This window comes from Monodon monoceros, unplaced genomic scaffold (assembly GCF_005190385.1).
Source record: "Monodon monoceros isolate NGI ecotype Baffin Bay Population unplaced genomic scaffold, NGI_Narwhal_1 Super_Scaffold_1, whole genome shotgun sequence".
NCBI lineage: Eukaryota > Metazoa > Chordata > Mammalia > Artiodactyla > Monodontidae > Monodon > Monodon monoceros.
Window position 1 is genome coordinate 10,477,323 of NW_021703765.1, and position 23,462 is coordinate 10,500,784.

Below are 23,462 nucleotides of genomic sequence, written 5' to 3' on the forward strand. Positions count from 1 at the left end.
AAAAAAAAAAAAAAAAAAAAAAAATGGTTCTGAAGAACCTAGCCAGGACAGGAAATAAAGACACAGACGTAGAGGTGGACTTGGGGACACAGGGAGGGAGAAGGGTAAGCTGGGACGAAGTGAGAGTGGCATGTACATATATACATGACCAAACGTAAAATAGATAGCTCGTGGGAAGCAGCCGCATAGCACAGGGAGATCAGCTTGGTGCTGTGTGACCACCTAGAGGGGTGGGATAGGGAGGGGGGGATAGGGAGATGCAAGAGGGAGGAGATATGGGGATATATGTATATGTATAGCTGATGCACTTTGTTATACAGCAGGAACTAACACACCCTTGTAAAGCAATTATACTCCAATGAAGATGTTAAAAAAAATAACTAAATAAAAAAAACTTTATCTGACTTAAGTCAGTCTCAGCTTCTTTTGACAGAGAGCTGTATTTCCAAATATCGGTTCATGTGAATACATTTTAATACATTTATGTCATGCTATATGGTTATATCCAAAGAAACAGTTATAAAGTAAAACTGAACGGGAAAATGTTTATACATCATTTATTACATTACCTGCAACTTTGTAAAAATTACATATACCTTTTTACTAATCTTAACATTTCAAACCACATGCTTATAAAGAAGATAATAAAAATGAACAGGTTAAGTATTTTTGCATCATCATCAGATAGCATAGGTGAAATTTCCAATCCATCTTTTCTTGGACAAGTTCCAAGCCCAATATAGAAGTAAGTAAAATAAGCCACTCTAGTTTTAATTAAAATGAATATGCATAGATATTCAAAAGAGGAATTATTGTGTAATTTTTAAAAATCCATACTGGTACATAGGGTTACCAAAACACCATGTATATAAACATTTTGTCAGTGATAAAATAGGTCATTAGTGTTTAATTTATAATATATTCAATATTCTGTTTCATCTAACCTATTATGGTAATTACGAAACTTAACAGTGATAAGTAAGTCTGTATGACACAACTGTGATTTCTGTATCAGAAATAGATTTTTTAATCTGCTAACAATTGTTCAGTTAACTTGTCTTAATTAATTAATAATGGAATTTATGTGATTTTAAAATTTAGAGCAATTAATGAAAATATAATGGAAAAGAAGGAACACCAGGACCATAGTTTTACCCGGTGTGCTTTATCCAGTGACATGAAAGAATGAACAATAATGAAAGAGCAAGCTGAAATCTGTTCTGTCTCGAACAACACAGAACAGCAAGCGCACATGAGACTGGAATTATAAAATGTAGTAGGAAGAAAAGTGTTTGGTTTTCAGATTCCAGCTGGTAGGTTTTTAGGTAAACAAATCTTTTATTTTAAAATGTATGAATTCAAGAGTGTTCGTTAAAAAACTACACATGCAGTTGTTGAAGCATATTGTCTTGAGTATGTTTCTGTACCCTTGACACACCTCCTTGCCTTACAACCATTCAGATGTTATACATATTTATGATTTGATACACAGAGTTTTTTCAGAGTTGTTGATTTGTAACCTAACATGCCTGACATCAAATCTCACACACACACGACACGTTGAGGAGCACATGCTAAAATGCCCAATATCTGATGTATATGATTTTTAAATTTACAGCAGTGTTCCCATGTTGAGGAACATAATGTTCACAAAAGAGATCATAAAATTCATCATGTTCTGTATGTGATTCCTAAAATGGAAGTCAATGGATGAACTGACGTTCTTTCTTCCTATTTCTTATGTTTTCCTCCAAGATTCCCATAGATGAGGGAGCTCTAGGCTTGCCCTTGGGGAAATCTTTCAACTGTGTGGCTGTGTCAATGTCCTGGAAATCCAGCCATTTTAGTGCCTGTGCTGTCCTACAATCATGGTGGTACTGGATGATAACAAATGGGGGAAACGTTCAGACCCTTCTTGGGAAAATCATAAACTCCCCTCTCTGCATTTGTGCTGGATGAATGCAAATGCTGAGGACTGTCCTTTCCAACTATGATTAAGTCAGAGAGTTTGGGATTACCCACACAGAGAATGTGCTTCCTTTTATGTTACTACAGGAAAAAGACAGTATCCTCATTTAGCAGAGAGTGGGATCAGAAACATGTATTATTTTCAGATTGAATTTCTGAGGCCAAAGTTGAATTTCCTGCAGTAAAATAAGTGGTGACTTCAGGCAAAAGCACTTATAATGTCCATCTCCTGAAAGCAAGTATTTTTAGATAAGCCAGACTTAACTAACAAATTTATTTCTACATTGTGTTTATCTGAAAGCTGAGTAACACATTCAAACTTGAAGAATTACATTTCCTATATTGTTGGGGTATACTCCTTTCTAGAGAGAGAGAGAGAGAGAGAGAGAGAGAGAGAGAGAAATGTATTCAAAATTAGACAATAGATAGCAAGTTCTCATGCTTCCTTTGAAAGTTTTTACAATTATCTGTATACTGTCTCTATGTCTAGAAGTATATATATATGCTTATATAATTGAGCAAAAGCAGAATCTACCTGTAGGTATTTGTAATAATGTTTCTATAACGACATTTATAAAACTGATTAAAAGTGTTTATCTTTGAAGCAGAGAAACGGGATTTGGGATGATCAGGGAATTCTTCTTTTGTAATTTTATATTTCTTTGCATAAAGAGTATATTTGTTATTTGCATGGATTACTTTTATTTTTATGTTAAAAATAAAACGATAACTGATGTTGGCGTTGAAATATTAAGTCAAAGTTGATTTAGGTTGAAATGTGTTAAGTCCAATTATTTTCCTAACCTCTCAGGTTATGCCTCGGTAGTATAATCCTTGTTAAGGCATTTAGCTGGTCCTCAGCCATCTATAGATACTCTGGATGAAGAGCTTGGTATACAAGTAAGGAAGCAAATGTCTAGAAGAAAAGACAGAGAGAGATGGATCTTGCTTCCCCCCTTCTTTGGATTTAGGCCTAAAATGATTTAAGTAGCAGTTTCTTCTTCATGACAGCAAATCCATAGGTAAAAATTACTTAAGGGGCTCACTGCCCTTTAATTAATGTCCTCGCTGGTATGAAGAAAAAAAAATTACATAATCAGCATTCCTGAGTGAGAAAAAGTACTTGCTTAGAAAGCTTCTACCTGTTGCCTCCTCTGACGAAAAAAATTATACCTTACCTTTGTTATCTTTCAGTGAGAAGTTGTGGTTATTCGTCGCATCCGTTGTTAAGCTGAAATAAAACTGGTGTCCGTTGGATGGCTCATCTTTATCGACAGCACTGATTTTCTGGATAACCTAGGAATAGAGAATGTAAAACTTGAAAGCATGTTGGTGTGCTCGGCTGTTTTGTGAGGCAGGACACATGATAAATACCATCTTCCTGACTGAGCTGTGTGAGGAGAGGGGCAGGTGGCGGTGTCAGGTGTACTAATATGAACCCAATCTAAAAAGGGCTCTGAAAACCGAATCATGTCCTTTTCAAGATTCGTATTTGAATTTACTTTTGTGAACCTCAGAAATAAGCTGTACCAACTTATTACACCATGTCAGTAAACATCACAGGACACGGAGAATATGGATGAGTAGACCAAACCACAAGATTACACTACACCCAATTCTTACAACTTCAAGGTACTTAAGCCCCGCTGTGTAATGTGCGAAGCGGCCCAATCGAGCTTAACATGCTGTATTTCTCCTTAAAAAAGCCTAAGCCCTTAACCGTTTAGCACGGCTTTTACAGCGTTTACCTTTTCTTCCAGAGGAATTTTCATCATCCCAATTAAACAGAATTTGAAAGTTCCTTTACTATTAGTTTATGCTACACATCAAAGCGTGAGTTTTCCTGAAACATGCTGATTATATTTTATCTTAAAGCTGGTAGGATTTCAAAGGCAACCGCCGCTGGGCATCTTTAAAGGAATCACGAACGAGGAGCGTGGCATTCTGGAGACTCTCACCTGGCCTGGCTGGGCATTTTCACAAACGGTGGTTTCATAGTCCATGGCAAATTCAGGGGCGTTGTCATTGATGTCAAGTATAGTGATGGCCACATAGCCTCTTCCTATCTGAGATGGATTCTCTAATAAACGGGAAAACGTTTTATCATTTACAGGCACACCTCGTTCTATTGCACTTCACTTGAATGTGCTTTGCAGATACCGTGTTTTACAAATTGAAGGTTTGTGGCAACCCTTCATCGAGCAAGTCAATTGGTCCCATTTTTTCCAATAACACTTGCTCACCTTGTGTCTCTGTCACATTTTGGTAATTCTCATAATATTTCAAACTTTATTATTATTATCATATGTGTTATGGTGATCTGTGATCGTGATCTTTGATGTTCCTAATGTTCCTACTATAACTTGCTGAAGGATCACATGACAGTTAGCATTTTTTGGCAATAAAGTCTTTTTTAAATAAAGTGTAAACATTGTTTTTTTAGACATAATGCTATTTATTATATACTTAACCGATTACAGTATAGTATAAACACAACTTTCATATACACTGAGAAACCAAAACATCTGTGTGACTCCTTCATTGTGATATTCACTTTACTGTGGTGCCTGGAACCGAACCCACAATATCTCCACGGTCTGCTTGTGCTCAGAGTAAAGCTATTACTCCAACCTCACCTTACTTAGGAAACTCATAGTTAAAACGATTAGAATCAACCAAAAATGTTTGCCTCTCTAAAGCACAATCTAATAAGGAAATGACTAAGACTTGAATAAAATCTAGAACCACAACACTGTAGACTTTAAAGGGAGCAATGGAAACTCTGATACAAATGTCATACACACACACACACAGTGATAAATAAGCCAGGAATTTCAATATTCTTTGATGCTAGCGCCGATTTTTGTATGAATATGTGTATATATTATGTACCTATTACATATGTATATAACATGCACACAGTATAATTATGCATTGTTCTCTCAATGTTTTTCTTATCAAGGACCACAATTAGTTCCATATGAAAATGTAGAAATCTGGGTGTCTTGGTTAGAGATCAATTTACTATTTTTTTGTAAACTATGGGACCAACCCCATGTCAGCATAAATGCAGCACAAAGTATGACCACAAAACAAGCAGAAGCCCTCTGAGGGTAACTCGGGCCCATTATTTTATGGTAACCTCTTTTCATTAACTTTGTAAGTATTAGTGAATAAAGTTAGAGAATATAAATATTTCGCAGCTTGAAATTAGAAAATTTCAAAATTTTGCTGAATTCAAACAAACACCTAGTAAAATTCAAGTCGAAACTGTAAACTCATGTCAACCCATTCTCCACTCTCAATGTCCTCCATCCTAATTTAATGTTAAACCTTACAACTTACGGCTCTCCATTGCAAGGACTGTGATATTATGAACAGCATTTGTCTCTCGATCCAGAGATTTGGCTGTTGTAATAACTCCACTGTTGGCATCAATATTGAAGTATCTCTCCAAGTCTGTGTTTCTGTCAATTGAATACCTAATTGAATATTAAAAAAAAAACCAAACACTTCAATATTTGTTTGATTATAATTTGCTGAATTTATTTCATTAATTGCACAGCCAATCACCAAATTCTGCTGACTCCACAATCTGTCATACTAACATAAAATATGTCTAGTTTAAAACTTCACCAGTGTTCCAGTTGATTCATAACCTGCTTGTCAGTAATCTCTGCTTTTCTGTCCAACAGTACAAAATAAAGACAATAGTATAATTATCTTCACAGTGGTTTTGAATATGCCATTATAAACTCCAAACTGTGGCTCCTAAAAAACATTCTCATCAGATTTAGTAGCCCTGGTCACGATTAGAGGTCCCTCTAAAATGAAACATATGTAGACATCTAACCCATTCACATATACTTAGAAACATCTTTTGTTTTAATAACACCAGGTTGGTCTTAACCTTTCTGTTTTTATATTGCTCACTCAGGGGCCTTGACCAGGGTTCCACAGACATGTTTCAAAGCAGAACCCCTCAGTGTGGAGAAAAGGGAACCCTCCTACACTGTTGGTGGGAATGTAAATTGGTAAAACCATTATGGAGAACAGTATTAAGGCTCCTTAAAAAACTAAATATAGAACTATCATATGGTCCAACAATTCCACTCCTGGGCATATATCCAGAGAAAACCATAATTCGAAAAGGTACATGCACCCCAATGTGCATAGCAGCACTATTTACAATAGCCAAGACATGGAAGCAGCCTAAATGTCCATCAATACAGGAATGGATAAAGAAGATGTGGTACATATATACAATGAAATATTACTCAGCCATTGAAAAGAATGAAATAATGCCATTTGTAGCAACATGGATGGACCTAGAGATTATCATACTAAGTGAAGTAAGTCAGACAGAAAAAGATGTATATCATATGATATCACTTATATGTGGAATCTAAAAAAGTGATACGAATGAACTTGTTTACAAAACAGAAGCAGACTCACAGACTTTGAAAACAAACGTATGGTTACCAAAGTGGAAATGTAGGGGGAGAGATAAATTAGTAGTTTGGGATTAACATATACGATATAATCAACAAGGACCTACTGTATAGCACAGGGAACCCTACTCAATATTCTGAAAAGAGTCTGAAAAAGAATGGATATATGTATATGTATAACTGAATCACTTTGCTGTACACCTGAAACTAACACAACATTGTAAATTAACTATAATCCAATATAAAATAAAATTTTTTAAAAAGTAGAATGCCTCAAATGACATAAATATTTTGGCATGTAAAGGATTTTCTCAAAATATCTCTATCTAAATATTAGTAAATAACTACCACTCTACTCGTATTCTTGTTCAATTATGCTATTTTTTGATTCATATACAAAATTCACCCTTCCCCCATTAATGACTGTCTTCAAATGCCCTTGTCTTTCTAGGTGGGTGAAATAAGGACTCTCATTTAAAAACATAATTACACAAATGAACAAATGAACAAACATAAACACACCCACTTTCAGAAAGTATTCTGTTTCCGTAGTAGTTCAACTACAAATCATCTACCACTAGTCTGCTATATAAAAAGATGCAAGAAACTTGAAAGAGAAGGCATAGGAAAATGTTACAAAAAAACTGACCACAGATCAACAAATATTGTTTTTGTGCAGCAACAGGTATTTGAGAATATTACAAGGTTATTTTTGATGGCTTCTGTTTTCTTGATGGCATAGGAGACAAGGTTGTCAGCTGAGACAGAGAGGAGAAGGTGGTTCGAGGAGGAGAGAAAATTCCTTTTTTTTAGAAGAGACAAAAATGCATATACTAGGGAGAATATAATGGAATAGCTGAGCATCGTGGATTGCCCCTTTGAGACTTATGTCCATTGACTTAATGTAAACCCAGTCATTCCGTTTGTCTGTCTTGCTTTGTTCTCATCTAAGTATTCGAAGATGCATAAAAAGGAGAGGGTTGGGTTTAACCAGTCATGGACAATGAGAGGAGAGGAGGGTTAGGAGGATAAGGGTACCAACATGTGAGTGATGATAATGAAGGTCCACGGTCTCTAAGTTTGTAAGAGAGAACTGAGGAAATAAGGGAAGGCAGATTGACATCGAGAAGATTCTGGTAGCACCAATCGGTGGTGGGACTTTACCAGGATGCAGAATTGCTGGAGTGGGAAGTAGCTGACAGAGAATGAGATGCCTGAAGTCGATTTTCAACAGTAGTAGTGTATCTATGAGAGTTAGCGAGCCAAGGCTATGTTCATAAGAATCTATGACAAAACTGAGGCAGAGAAACAGATCACTAAAGCCAAGACGACCAAGAAAGTGAGAAGCCAAAAGTGACGGTGGGGAGAAATAAAATAATCTGCACACTAAAATCCTCAACAAATCAGTGTGATTACTATATATTTGATGGTTGCTAGCAACATGAAAGATTTTGAGTAAAGTATGGTGATGCATTCTACAAAAGAGTTGAGAGTTTGAAAGGGAAAAGAAAATTAAATAGTTTGAAAATGGCAAAGGCAGTACAAAATGTACTCGCCCTCACCTCCAGGATCTGTGCTACATGAGATATGAGAGGAAAAATAAATCTTGAGTTTCCCCATACCCTCTACTTAGCATCCTTTTATTGTAGCTAAGTGTCTTTATTCAAATCAAAATCAAACCATTCTACTTGAGCTATCCATCCTATCTGCTGACCTCAAGAATGTTTTTCCTGGGATTTGGATCCCTTTCCATCTATATAGCGTTTTTTGAATCAAAAACATGTGTGTTTTCTATTTTAAAAAACAAATTTCTTCCATTTGTGTCAAGTTCATCGTTGGCCTCCATATTGTCAAATCCATGGTTCACTTTTCTGTTCTTTTATTACTTTCTATCTCATTTAAATTTACCGCAATTGACCACTGACGACTCCTCAAAACACATTCTCCTTCTGCCTTTATTAATACCACGTATTCCCTGTTGTTCTCCTACCTCACTCTCTGCTCCTTTCAGTCACCTCGGCTAGTTTACCCTCCCCTTTGAGACCTCTGACTACTCGCACTCCCCCAAATCCTTTCCCACGGATTCCCTTCTCTTTTTGGAAAAACACTTTTCCTTGCAACTTACAGAGTCCTATAGCTTAACTCACTTCTATATTTTTGATGACACCTACATTTATATAAAATCTCCTTGGCCAACCAAACTTACGTACTGAATTACTTAGTAGAACCACATAAATACACAATGTGCACTGAAATGTAACATGCCCAGACCGATGTTGTCTCCTAGCAACGCCCAAACCTCCTCCTCCCTCACGCGTTTCCACCTGAGCAAATGACACTACCAGTCACTTGCTTACTCAAACTAAAAACCTAGATTTGTTTTCCTTTCTTGTCCCTGCATCCAAGTTGTCAATAGTACTTGACGGTAGATGATATTCCAAGCTACCGCCTACTTTAGCCTAGACTTTGCATCTTTTTACTCCTTATCAACATACTTCAATTCTTATTGTCTACAATCTACTTCCCACACAACAGCCCTGCAAACAAGAAATGAGTTTATTTAATGTTAAAAATAGACTTTAATTCTCAATTACATAGAAGACCTAGATTTTCTCCTCTGAAATGTTGCTTTAGTCAAAACACTATATGCCAATATTTCATAGTATTAACGTATTCTCTATGTATGCAACGATTATACATATATAATTATTTAATTATATGTATAAATATATATTCTATGGATATATATATAATCCAATGGTAATAGAATAATTAATATTAACGTTTGACATGAAGATTGTAACTCAATACCCATGCACTCATGCACCAATCGAGCCAGTACTAAAAGCCTGGATTGTTCATTTTTTTCAAACTACTATGGTAATGTTTGTATATTCAGGAAAAAACAGACTTTTAGATTCTTACAAAGCAAAAAGGCCTTGAACTTGGCATATATCTGTCTTAATGAGTTCATGTAATCCCCCACTGAGCTAAAATCAATAACTAAAACATTTGCCTCTATTATCAGTAGTCTCAAAACTCCCAGCATTCGAATAAAGGATATTAAACTTGAGAATTCATTTAATATGTTAAATATCTCCAACTTCTGTTCACCTCATAGAAAAACCCCTATATCTTTTGGGGATGTAGTTATCACCTATGCTTCTATAAATTTTGAGAAGAATGGACACCAAAGTTTCTATCATCCAAATATTAATTATTTCTAAATCATAAACTCTGTAGCTTCCACTTATAACTTGAGTGTATCTTTATTTTTTATTTCTTTTAAACTTTTTTCTTCCAGTTTTATTGGGATATAATCGATATACAGCACTATATAAGTTTAAGGTTACAGCATGATGATTTGACTTACATACAACATGAAATGCTTACCACAATTCAGTATATTTTTAAATAGTTATAACTCTTACTTCGCTTTCACTAAATAGCCTCATATATATGTATTTGGTGTTTTGTGAATTATTCTGATATTCTTATGTCTCCCTTTCACTCATTCATACATTCAGCAATTAATCTGGAGGACCTGCATGCGACGCTCTATCTCAGGAAATACAGTATATAAACAAAATATTTTGAAAGGCAGCAATCTATAATAAGTATTTAGGAGAAAACCAACAAATTGCTATTCTCAATGAAGGAAACTGGGACAGGTGTGGGAAGAGACTGAGGAATTATCTTGAGAAGAGGCGGAAACCTGGGCAAGGACCAGGAGTAGACAAACCATGGAAAATAGTCACAGTGGTTATTATATTTCTTAATCACAAGGACTTGAGATACCCCCAGTATTAAAGGGGTTCCCTATTTTCTACCAGCCCCTCTGGACATGCAAAAAGCGAGAATTTATGTGTGAGACATTAGCTAATGATAAAGTTACCTGAAGGGGGGAAAACAAATCCTTAACCAAGAGAAATAAAGAAAATATGGGCACTTTTTAGAGTGAGCGGGGGAAATTGTCTCTGAATTAGAATCTGGGAGGGCTGAGTGAGCCAAAAGAGAGAAAGGGTTCTGAAGAAGTTGGGAGAAGCACACTCTTTGCAGCTCCGGATCTACTGGCTTAAGGACAGAGAAATACAGTTGCCTGAATCAATTAGAGGCTGAACAGGAAAGAAAAAGACTGGTGTTTCTCTAATCATGACCCAAAGTTATCTTTAAAGCAACTTCTGCTGCAGGTAGTGGTGTGCACACTCACAACGACCCCTCTAGTTTCCATAAATTACAACCTAAAATACTTGACCTCTTTCACTGTATGTTGGAGTGACCAATGAAAGAGATCACTTCCATATTTTTGCAGCACCAGCAGTTAAAGCTTCTGCCCTCTCCATTTATTATGCAGACACCTCCAAATCTCAATAACCAGCCTCAATCCTTTTTCTGAGAATTCCTAAACTACTCCAGACACCGGCAACATCTTCAACTAAAGCTCAGAATATCCAAAAGCAGATTCATCAACCTGTCCCTCCCTCTAAATATACTGAGAATGTAAAACATATACATTTTTTCCTAATCCTCAAACAGCTATGTAAGGTCATGTGTGACAGAGACTTTTACTTGCACGCCTAATATCCACTTGCCCTTAGTTCTTACTAATAGATCCCTGCTTTTGTTGGAGGCAACCATGTGTCCAGCTGAAAAACTACACTTGCTAGCCTCCCTGTAGATGCAGTGTCCTTATAGCTAAGGTTTAACAAATGAGATGCAAAAGAAAGTTGTGTTGAGCATCACTGAAAAACTCCCTCAAGGACACGACAGAGCTGCTAATTCAACTGGCATTTGATTTTTGCCCCTTCCCCTCTATCTCACGTGGGACATGAACACAACGGACAGCAACCCAAAAGTCATCTTGTAAATATGAGGTGATGAGTGCCTGACACAAGAAGCCAAGCCCTTGATGACATTATCCTGCCAAATTGTCAGTCTTTGACTGCCTGGCTCCAGACTTCTCATTGGTAAGTCATTAGCGTTAAGCTTTGTTTCAACCAGCCAAGCACAATTTCTAACTAAGGCAAGCAGGTACCATTATTGCTGTATTTCAGTATTGGACTTTAAAGTCTCACAGCTGGTTGTTGATGGAACCAGGATTCAGAACCGTGTCTGTCTGAACCATCTTTCCAGTATATATCACATCGCACATAGATGAGCTTTTAGTCTCTACTACCTACAACTCTAGAATTCAGCCTCTTTTCATTTTTTTTTCACTGCTCTATCCAAAACTCTAAGACAGTTACACTGATGTATTAATTGATTAAATGACAATATGGTGTGTATCTCCACTGGGGTGCCTTTCCTCGTGTTGGCCCTTCTTTACTCCTATTTTTTCCTCCTTCCAATTACTGTAGTCCTACAACTCCTTAAAGACAATCCTCTGTCTTGGTAAGGCACCAAGCCTTCCCAATTACTTCAGAAATCGAGCCTTTTTAAGAAAGCCTGCAGTACATAGGGCCCATGGACTTCACTACCAGCTCCCTGTGCTGCACCACCACGAACCACAGACTGGGCAACATTTATAGCCACAATCCTGCATCAAACCTACCATACTAATTTGGGCTTTTCATTCGCCATTTGTACTCTTCTGTTTCTTTATCTGCAAAATGAGAAAATTTTACAAGATGATTTCTCATTTCCAGATTTAACACTGGATTTTTTAAATAAGTTTTCGCCTAAGATCTCTCCTCCAGCTAGATAACAAGTGGGGACCGCATCTTATACATCTGAATATCCTCCGTGTTCTGTGCATCTGAAACAAAATCAGTCCCCTAATAAATGCCTGTAGTTACAAGTGCTGCTGTTCAATGAGCTGTGAGGATCGACTCAAATGGCCCTCTCCGTATTCACAGGCAGTATTCGTACCACCCAGCTATGGCTATGCATGTTGATAATCACAAATGAGTATGAAGGTGAGTGGGCTACATTAACACAAATGCTACTCCCTATATGGAAAAGATAACGTAATAAACGCCGACAAATCTGATCAATAGAAATAACTGAATCATTTGAGTTGAAACCTTAATCGCTTAAGAAATTTATGCACGTGTGCATGTGTGCGTGTGTGTTGCTACAAGCAGTGTACAGGTTTTGATACCGAACTTGCTAAAATCCTAGAACCACATTTTCTAACTAGAGTCATGTTTGTTTATAACAGCGGAACGTTAACGCTGGCCTTATAGGGCTCTAATGAGAAATAAATTACTTCAAAATAAGCTCTTGAGTTCAGTACTTAGAGGTGCCACTGCCTGCAGCCTCACCCCCTTCTTCTGATAATGGCAACTCAATTTGCCCTTGTGGATTTCAACCTTCCCAATCTCATGCAATCTTGATGGGACTCACCATGAAAACGCCCAGAACTTCCTGGGTAAGAGATGGACACGTGTCCTAAGACAGGACTAAAAAAACTTTCCAAGAAATGTGAACCTTAAACAGAGCCATGAGGAAAAAAAGGTGCCAGTGGTGCATCCACTGCCACGTTCAGAAGACACTGTCAGCTCACTCCTGCTGCTCGTATTTATAGAGAAACCTTCCTCCTCTCTTTTCTGAAGACTGGCTGTTCAACCTTCCCTTTAACTCTGTGAGATATTCACATAATTTAGATTAAAATAATATGTACAAATACATGCATGTATACAAGCCACTTAAAGTACACACTGAATTATTCAAACACCCCACATGTGCTCAGACTAGTCACACTACATAATGTAATATCCGATACTATTTTATCCCCTTTTTTCTGAGGACATACCATACCAGGAATGCCAAAAGAGCCTGCAGGTGAATATTATTATCATCCTTGTATCCTTGAACATAAATACAACGCTAGCTCTGTATTTGGATTGTTAGAAATGCTGAAAATGATCTCCATTACTTCTCAATCACCCTTCTTCAAATCTGATCTTATTTGTAATAATATGTTTCAATTCATTGGCTGTTTTAAGCACAGGGACTTTGGGCTCGCTGTGCTGCCTACAGAAATAAATGTGCTGATTTCATAATACAGCACTAGACTCTTAGGATATAACTACATAAAACATAAACAGACCTTACGTCTGGCTTGTCCAAATCCTGCCATCCCTCGAAGTCCAGCTCATGCATACACTCCTTCAAATGAAGTCTCATGTCCAATCACCTTGGAGTGATTAGTATTTATCTCACAATTTACCCTCTGACGGAGCTGCCACTTTTTCCCCTTGTACTGTTTAACTCTTATGGAATCTTATTTCTTCAGCCAGATTGTAAGTTCCTTGAGGTGAGGGGAAATGTTTTATTCACCTTTGTTTTTCCTGTATTTTCCCAGTGTCGTGCACAAGGCAGGTTTTTAATCAATGTATGTTGATTCACTGATCAGTCTATGGATGCTGACATGAAGAAGTAAGTCCTCTGAACGCTAGGCTGTGCTTACAGTTTTTACCATCTTACTGATGAGAAACACAGAAGCAAAGCTTTTACTCTTCAGAAAAATGATGAGAATCAGCGGAACACAATCTGTCCTTCCAAGTTCAATAGATAGAGCCTGATATTTGGTAGTTGGGGCCAAAATTTACATGAAATGGTAGGCAACTGCATAAAAAATACAAAGCCAGAAACATGCCGGCCCTCAATTACCCACTTTTGCTTTCAAAAATCTCTTTTTTTTTCTACGTAATCTCAAGTATTACCTAATTTCCAGCTTTGGCTTCTAATTTTCATATCAGGAAAGAGGACGGCAGTGTGCACATGAAATGCTGGGCCAGGTAAGCCCTCCGGATAGTGGGCAAGCTGTAACAAGACATACCAGTTCACAAAGGTGTTATATTCTGGCCAGCCGCTGGGCTCCGGGTTCATTTAATCTTTCAATCTACTTTTGCTATACTTCTTCTTTTTTTTTTTTTGCGTTACGCGGGCCTCTCACTGTTGTGGCCCCTCCCGTTACGGAGCACAGGCTCCGGACGCGCAGGCTCAGCGGCCATGGCTCACGGGCCCAGCCGCTCCGCGGCATGTGGGATCTTCCCGGACCGGGGCACGAACCCGTGTCCCCTGCATCGGCAGGTGGACTCTCAACCACTGCGCCACCAGGGAAGCCCTGCTATACTTCTAAACAGTCAAATGGAACCAACTGGTAAGGTTCCAACAGTAATGTAGATGCCCTCATCTTCTTTTAAGGAAAGGGCAGATGCAAAGAGGTTTGGGTTGGTACATTAATGGAATAGGTAAAAAAAAAAAAAAAAAAAAAAAAAACTAGGCAAGGCATGGGTCATATGGGAAGAAGATCTCAATTTACCTTGCTGGAGGCAAGTACATGTATTTCTTTCTAGAATTCTAATCTCTTGCCCCATATATCAGAAAATATTCCAAATGTAAATGGCATATGCTAGATTTCAGTATTACACTACAAAGAATGTCAATGAATTCAAACACTAATTATCCACCCTCCCATACTCTTTTACAATTCAAATACTACTGGCCTAATTTTAACGATGAAACAAATACTGCTTTTCCATTCCTTTAAGAACTACGATACTCTTAAAGGTGCAGAAGCGCAAAGCTCACAACTGTAAGAGTCTTCAGCTTCCATCTCAGCCTGGAGATTCACGTTTCCTAGGACCTCGGCAGACTGTGTGATCTACTCCTCCACTGGCCTCTGTTAAGAGGGCTTACATTTTGATAGTTACTTGAGTGCCCAATGCAAATACATGTTTATGTCCATTAAACGACTATGTAATATTTTCTACATATTGGAAAATATGTGAATACAAACCAACGTTCAATACAGATTGCCAATACAGTTGCTTGTAAAATATGTCTCTCTTCATTTTTATTGACCTTGAAATAAAAATGCCATGAAAACAATAAACTATAATAATAGCGATGTACAATGACAGTGCATCCTAATAGTTTAGTCATGACTGACAGTTTAAAAGCATCCGTTATTTTCCCTTTCTCACTTAATCTTCAAAGACCTTGGGACAAAGCAGGGATTAAGTGTTGCTTTTCCTTTTTACTGGGTTATATGGAAACTTAGGAGGCTAAGTGACATCCCCTAGGATACTCAGAAAACAGCAGTGCTGGGAAGAGAACAAGTCTTCTAGAGAATGTCACTGCTAGGAGTACCCATCAACTCACCAAACTACACAACGAGGAGGCTGGCCTCTTATAAGAGATCATAAATGGATAGGAAAAGAGAAATACGTGAGAGACAAATTCAGAAACAAATAAGCTATGAGTGATTGTTCTGACCTTATGAAAAATAGTGCAAGGCAAAGAAATGTTGCAAGAATACAAGCATTAAGCCTAAGTCAAGAAATTCATTTTACAAAAGCAAAAGAAATATTCACACACACACACAACATAACATTTCAGTTCACTCTGAACAAAATCTCTCCCTATTTGTGCAACTTAGAGATTAGAAAAGGATGTATGAGGTACTAACCTGAACTTTCAAGGTCACCTTGATTAGTTCTAAGAAAATAAAAATGAGGTAAAAATACAGCGCTGGCCAGCTGCTCTTTCATTGATGGAAGTCACAGAGATCTTCACCTCCAAGGCCAGCAGAATGCAGCCTTTGGCCCTTTCTATCTCTGTGCTTCAGGGAGCAGACACAGAACTCACTTCCCCTCGAGCTCAAGTCACTACCCACTGGGTCCTACTCTCCCTTCTCCTTCTCCAAGTTATTATATAACATTGCATTTTTTCCAAATAAAATATTATTAAAAGTGAGATATTTACACTGAAAGGCTTTAACAGGATAATACACAGGAAATGGGTAAAGAAAAAAATTTAAAAATAAGATTAAAATATCAATACCATAAATCAAAATTTTCTTAAATCCTCTCACTCACTGAAGTACTGAATTGTGATACATATTAGTGTGTCTCTTTATTTTCCCAGTTCCTCAATTTCATGAAAGCATTCTCTCTTTCTCCCCAGTAAATTAAGTGATTTAAGCAGAAGTCAGACTACCCTGAGTAGCTGATGTATGACTACGATTGTACTGTGGTTGGTTGTTCTTGGGGGGAAGGAGACAAGTATGTCACTAGAGTTGCAATGCGATAACAAAACCCAAATTCACATTTGTGCACATCAGTAGGACTCGGTAGATGGAGCTGAGCTTAAGGCAGGGAGCTGTTTGACAATGAAGCCTGGGCTATTACAGGGAGGAGGCGAAGGCTTACTCCATCTGAGTACATCTGTGACCCACAGATATTCTAGTGCACAGAAGGCTACATTCTTAGAAATGGTTTATGACCACTGCATTAAGAGTAAGATAGCCTCCATATAGCCTGAATTTCTTGTAAAGACAGAGAAGCAATGAGTATGACTTCATTTTTGGAATCAAAATTGGTTTATACCAATTCTTTACTAGGCCGTGATATTACTGTCAAACAAAAGAGAAGGAAAGGAGAGTACTAATTACATATACACACACATATATATGATTATTATTTACATATAAATAATAAAATAATATTTAATATTATTAAATGTGTGTAATAATTTATTTATATAAGTAATAAGCCTAAATTGGCTTATTTTAGGAGGAAAAATGAATATGAGCTCTTCTTAACTAAAAGTCATTGTCTAATGTATATTTTTCTTGATACTCTGTAAGCAATGCCCAGACTTAGTTCAGAAGTTAGCTCAGAAGCACTTAGCAACATTAAATATCAGTTAAATCTAAAACTTAGATCTGTTGTTAGCTTTTGTAATCAAAATCCAAACCATGACACTGAAAAATATTACTTACGAACCTAAATTAAGACATGAAGTACAATGTAATTTCTGGTATGTTCTATATACTCAATTAAATATTATTAAATATTTACTTAAAAAGACGTGCTTTATTATGGGCTTCCCTGGTGGCGCAGTGGTTGAGAGTCCGCCTGCCGATGCAGGGGACACAGGTTCGTGCCCCGGTCCGGGAAGATCCCACATGCCGCGGAGCGGCTGAGCCCGTGAGCCATGGCTGCTGAGCCTGCGCGTCCGGAGCCTGTGCTCCGCAACGGGAGAGAGGCCACAACAGTGAGAGGGCCGTGTACCGCAAAAAAAAAAAAAAAAAAAAAAAAAAAAAAAAGACGTGCTTTATCATATGCACACACATAAATACATGCATATACAAAAACATGCATGTAGCGCTCAGATTGTAAAACTATAGTAAAAAGTGTGAACTGGAATGTTGTGATATTTTGAAACGCTTACATATCATCATTCTGTTAGTACTACAGAGTTGGTTATAACGATGTGTCTACTCTCCCTACAGGACTATTGAAAGGACATTTTTAAATAGTCCTTATATAGAGATATGGTATTATTTTATTTTTTGTAAGTGGAATTAATAAACTAACAAACATATACTATCCATATAGACCAATATACAAAAGGGGTTGCTAAAAAATTAACCTCTAATTTAAATTGTTTATAAAATTAGTTTTCTAACATCTGCATTTATCCTACAACAAGGACATGCATCACTTTCTCTCTGAACACAGTTTGTGTTGAAAGAGCTCAGGATAACTGGCTGAATAGGCACATCAGCTCTGCTTGTGGATGACAATGGTGCCTAAAGACACTGCCACACAATAATGGCCTTGGATAATCAGGAGACACATTTTCGAATTACTAAAATGTTGCATTGTTCTGATGTTGTTTCACTTCTGCAGCTATGGCTCAATACGTATACAAAACTGGTTTTTGTTAGCTATGACCCCAAAGCATCATAACGTAGAGACATGAGTTGTGAATAAAGGCACATTGTTGCAAAATTACAGAAGAGGAGAGCAATGAGCTCTTACCTCACAGGGCTGTTGGAAGAATCTGGGTCGTGAGCTGCTACGGTCCCAATGATATTCCCAACTTGGGTAGCTTCCGACACCTCCATGGGGTACAGGGGTGACGAAAATACAGGGGGCTCGTCCACGTCTTCCACAATTATCTTCACGGTTGTCGTGTCGCTGAACGGTCCCAAGCTTAGAAAGCGAGGGTCGGCATCTCTGTTTGCAGCTTCTATCCGTAGCGTGTAACTTGTTTTGGCTTCAAAATCCAAGTCCTATAAAGAAAGTTGTTAGGAAAATTAAATTACGGCAAAGCAGAGCCTTTTCATTCATGCACGTCAATAAGCATAGTATGGACTCAGCCAGGAAAATGCACCGTCAGCATTCCAAAGTAATAAATAATAATGCCAATCAGAATCCTTGCTGCTTTCTGGCTCACAGACAATGTGGTAAGTACATTTGAGCTAACTTAATCCACTCTGCTGCGGTACATTGCATGGGCAAATGCAGGTCTTTAGAACATTATTTGAATGACAACTGCTATGATTTTAAAATCTTTTCCGAGAGGACCTCAAGGTAGTATTCTTGAAGCATGTAATTTAACTGCAGTATCCAGGGGTGCACATTAAAAAGGAAGAAAAATATAACTTTCCGTTAAATTTCTCATTTACAAGGTCATTTTCATTGATTTGGGGGACTCCTTTACAATCCTTAACTTTCAAGTGTTCCAAATGCAGCTGTAGCAGAAGAGGTGGCATATCGAGGTTATACAGCCTGAACACATAGCTGATTCTTCTTGATGAAGCACCCACTGTTTCTGTCTTCAGTATTCCGCCATCAGTATACACTGTCTCTCTCTCTCTGTCTCTATTTGTATTAGAGAGTTGACAGTTATATTCTAGAATCACCATTCTGCAACTTTTCAACAGGATTAACATGCTAACACTTTTCTCAAAAACAGTGACCAAGTCAAACCATCTGGTAGCTTAAAAAATTGTAAGGGCAATTCAATGTTGTACTAATGAAGCACCATTTGTGAAAAAAAGAATTCTATGCCCAACAGGTAGAACTTGTCTGTGACAATCACATGCTTCTCTTTCTTCAAGGGGTACAGGGAGTCCCAGCTTGTTGTGACGTTCAATCTCAATCTCACCACTAAAAAACTGTCCCAAAATATTTGTTACATTTAATGATATAAAAACAAAAACTTCAGAAAGAAACCAGTAGAAATACTAGCACATATAAAGCATAATTTACTTGTCATTTTTACGTGTTATTTAATAAAAAAGCATTAAGAAAAATGGGCTAAAATGTACTGCTGAGAACTGTAATCTAAATTTATCCATCATGTGTATGGGCGTATGTCTGCTATATATGCTATATATATGACAAAATGTACATACCACTTATATAAAATATAATAACACATATATATAAAATATAAAAATATATACTATATGTGTGTTTCCACATAAATAGGACATGAAGAGATTCCATGGCTCATCTCTTTTTTTATATATGAAAAATATATAAACCAATACTCAAAACAGGCTCACAATATCTAGGCCAGAGAGCGCTTTACTCAAATGTTTATCTGCTTAACAGCTGTCTCATCTAGTAGATTGTAAGCTCCAAACTGTTTTGTTCAGTACTAGCATTCCCAGAATTGCCTATTCTGAATTTGGTACGTTGAAAGAACTCAATAAATTCTTAATGAATTAGGAAAAGCTAGAATGTAGCTATCCAGGCCTCAAGAGCCTCAAAACGGAACTACACCTTTGCCCCAGAGAATCCAGATGGCTGAAGTGGGAGGTAGAGGAAGAAAGAACCAGGTATATTGTTTTTCTTGACTATAAAAAACTTCATATGATTACTGTGGGAAAACCAAGTTTTAATTCTTATCTGAGGTCTCACATGAAAATCCTGGGGCACGTGCTATACAGTGCCATAAACAGCACCTTATTAATAAATTCAGTGGTATTCTTATGAGGCTACCTTTTTTTGTCTATTATCTAAAGATATTTCTACCCCAATGGTCTTCAACCAAAGGTAAGAATCAGAACCACTCGGGAACTTTCCAACACATTCCTGGCTCCTTCCAAGAAGATTTTGATTCAGTAGACCCAGGATGAGTCACAAGCATATGTATTTTGAAAAGGCTCTTCAAGTAATTGTGCTGCAAATCCTCTTCTAAGAAACTTGACCTCTTCGTTATAATTTTCTGGGGCCTATACATGTAATCCGATATTTAATTTGGGTTCTGCTAAAAATAAAACAAAGCATTCTTATTTACCTAAATGCATTTACTTAAGACACTCTAAACATACTCACACATAGCATGAATATGAACCTATTCAGTTTGTGGTCTTTTTTATTTTTACTTTTTGGCCACGCCATGCACCTTGCAGGATCTTAGTTCCCCAACCAGGGATTGAACCCGCGCCCTCGGCAGTGGAAGTGTGGAGTCCTAACCACTGGACCTCCAGGGAATCCCCTCAGTTTGTTCTTATAATATTTATAAAACTGATAAATTAGGAGAGAAATATTACTTTTATATATTATGTGTCTATGTAAGATAGACTATGTTAAAAAAAAAACCAAACACCCTGTTTACCATCTCCTTTTCAACTGACTCAAAACCACAACTTTTTTTTTTAATTTAATTAATTTATTTTTGGCTGTGTTGGGTCTTCGTTGCTGCACGCGGGCTTTTCTCTAGTTGCAGTGAGCGGGGGCTACTCTTTGGTGCCGTGCGCAGGCTTCTCATCGCGGTGGCTTCTCTTGTTGAGGAGCACAGGCTCTAGGCGCATGCGCTTTGGTAGTTGTGGCACGCAGACTCAGTAGTTGTGGCTCGCGGGCTCTGGAGCGCAGGCTCAGTAGTTGTGGTGCATGGGCTTAGTTGCTCCGTGGCATGGGGGATCTTCGCTGGCCAGGGATCAAACCTGTGACCCCTGCATTGGCAGGCTGATTCTCAACCACTGTGCCACCAGGGAAGTCCAAAACCACAACTTTTAAGATATTCATTCCGGTTTACCAAAGGGACAGCTAGTCCTTCTGTATTCAAGTAAAAGTTTGACTGACTTATGAAAGAATAATTTACATTTACTGCACAAATGAATGCAATTATTTTATGGCAACTTTTTTTTTTTAAATGTGTCTAAAAGGCAACAACATGCAGTAAAGACATCTGGATGCTGCCAAGTCATAAAGAAACACAGGATCACGCGTGATGATTGGTTGCCTAAAAGCTATTCTGAAAATCGAGCAATGAAAGAATTCATATGAAAGCCTATGAATCAAGGTTCCAGACGGAAGGAAGTGCCACACAAAATGATTTTCAGAGCAAACCGGAATCAGCCAGACTAGTTTGCAAAGAAGGGTGTGGTGTGACAGATAGGACTGTTAAGCAAATTGAAGAAAAGGCTTTTGCAATAAAATGTTAATTCCTGTTTCTCTTATTGATTTCTACAAAAGCAATACGTTCCATAACTATTAGATTTAATGAGCAAGGTTATACTCGGCGAAAGAAGTTAAAATAATAACTGGGGAAAGACAAAGAAGAAGGAAAGGGAAGGAGATAAAGGTAATGTCTAAACAGATTCTATTCAATACTTGAAACTACGTAGCATTGGAGACTAGATATATTTGGAAATTTGACCAAAACACAGTTCAAGCTGCAGCTCACAAGAAAATAAATATGTAGGATTATTAAAGAACCTGAAACCAATTATTGTCACTTTGACCCAAACTACGGATGCCACAGAGAAGTTGCTTTTTCATCTGTCAAGTGATATCTATGTCAGAGATGCTGAAAGAGAAAGCAGCTTGTTGGACATACTCTTTCCTAAGCTATCAAATAGGGTTGTTGAAATGTATTGCCATCAAAGGATGATGAACTTTAGGACTGAAACAGTAAGCATTATAACTAAGACAGTGGTCAGCAAAATTTCCCTGTAAAGACCAGATAGTAAATATTTAGGTTTTGCAGGCACCATGTCCTTGGCCACAGGTAAATGGACTAGCTTGGCTGTGTGCCAGTAACACTTCATTTACAGACACGGAAGTCTGCTGAATTCTATCTTTCACATATCCTTTTTTAAAATTTTTTTCAGTCACTTAAAAATGTAAAACCTTCCTTAGCTCTTGAGCTGTCCAGAGACAGGCAGGCAGTTGTTTGCCAATCCGTGGTCTAAGGAGCCCCAAATAATATGCTTCTCTTTCCAGATCAGAGGTTCACCCCTCTTCCTCCCACCTTTTTTTTACTACAATTAAAATGAACTATTCACTATAAATAGCATACTTTGTCCCTTCTAGTTTGTATCACCTGCTGCTCCCTCCTTCTCATATAACTTTGTCTGCCATTTTTCTTACTGAAATCTTTTGGAGACCAGCTATTTTCTTCTTTATGAGTGATCTCATAATCCCCTCACCTAAAACTAAAACTTCTTTATATTTATAGAGAGCTAACTCCAAAAAAAAGTTTTACACACACCTTTAATGTGCATTTTAAAAGACAGAAGAAGGTTGGTATTATTGAAACTAAATAGCAAAGAGCTCCAGTGAAAGCCCAAAATTTTATCTGTACTTAGGGGCAGACACACTACGTGAATTCCAAGCCACATCTGTCCACCACCCATGCCGTTTCTGCTAGAACAAGCAGGCATTGTTCAAACTCTAAGAGCAATTAGGGACTCATGGTGTATGGCATTATCACATCTAGGTATCTGCCTACCTCACCAAGTAAGCAGGGTTGCTGTAAATTGTTTATAAATTTAAAGCAGCTGGAACAGTCATGGACCCAGAGTAATTACTGTATAAGCATTTGCTGTTACTACTATACTATTATTAGCGCCATGATTTCCGGCTAGATTATGATCAAATCAAATGGAAAGTAAAGATTATGTCTTTCTCTTCTGCTTCCCCCATGACACCTCGGCCTATATCTTTGGCAAAGTCAGTTTATAATATTCATCTGTTACACTCAAAACAATTAACTATCATAAACAGTGGAGACTCATTAGTTCTCCCCTGCCATTTTTAACTTCCTCAATAGTAAAAACCTAAGTTAAAATATCATCTTGAATTCATTTAATAAAATCATTACACTGCATTTTTCTTTCTGCATATAGCTCGCCTTCTGGTCTATAGCCAAACACGCTCTCGTTAAGCTCAATGACCTCCTTTAGATCTTGTACTTTGGGCCAATGCTGTTGTTGATGTTTCAGGGACTGATCCAAGTTACATCATTCAGGGAATTCTTCCTTCTGTTCCTGTAACCACGGCATGG

At 37.5% G+C, this 23,462-nt stretch overlaps 1 protein-coding gene across 2 annotated transcripts in view; it reads right to left on the reverse strand.

The window, feature by feature from the left end:
• Window positions 1-23,462, reverse strand: part of CDH7 (cadherin 7) — a 122,697-nt gene that overhangs the window by 17,861 nt on the left and 81,374 nt on the right. For both annotated transcript variants that reach the window (XM_029225693.1, XM_029225686.1), the window contains 4 exons: window positions 18,197-18,450; window positions 5,314-5,450; window positions 3,927-4,048; window positions 3,147-3,264 (listed from right to left, as the gene is read on the reverse strand). In XM_029225693.1, coding sequence (XP_029081526.1) covers window positions 3,147-3,264; window positions 3,927-4,048; window positions 5,314-5,450; window positions 18,197-18,450 — 631 coding nt within the window. The remainder of the gene's footprint in view (window positions 1-3,146; window positions 3,265-3,926; window positions 4,049-5,313; window positions 5,451-18,196; window positions 18,451-23,462) is intronic.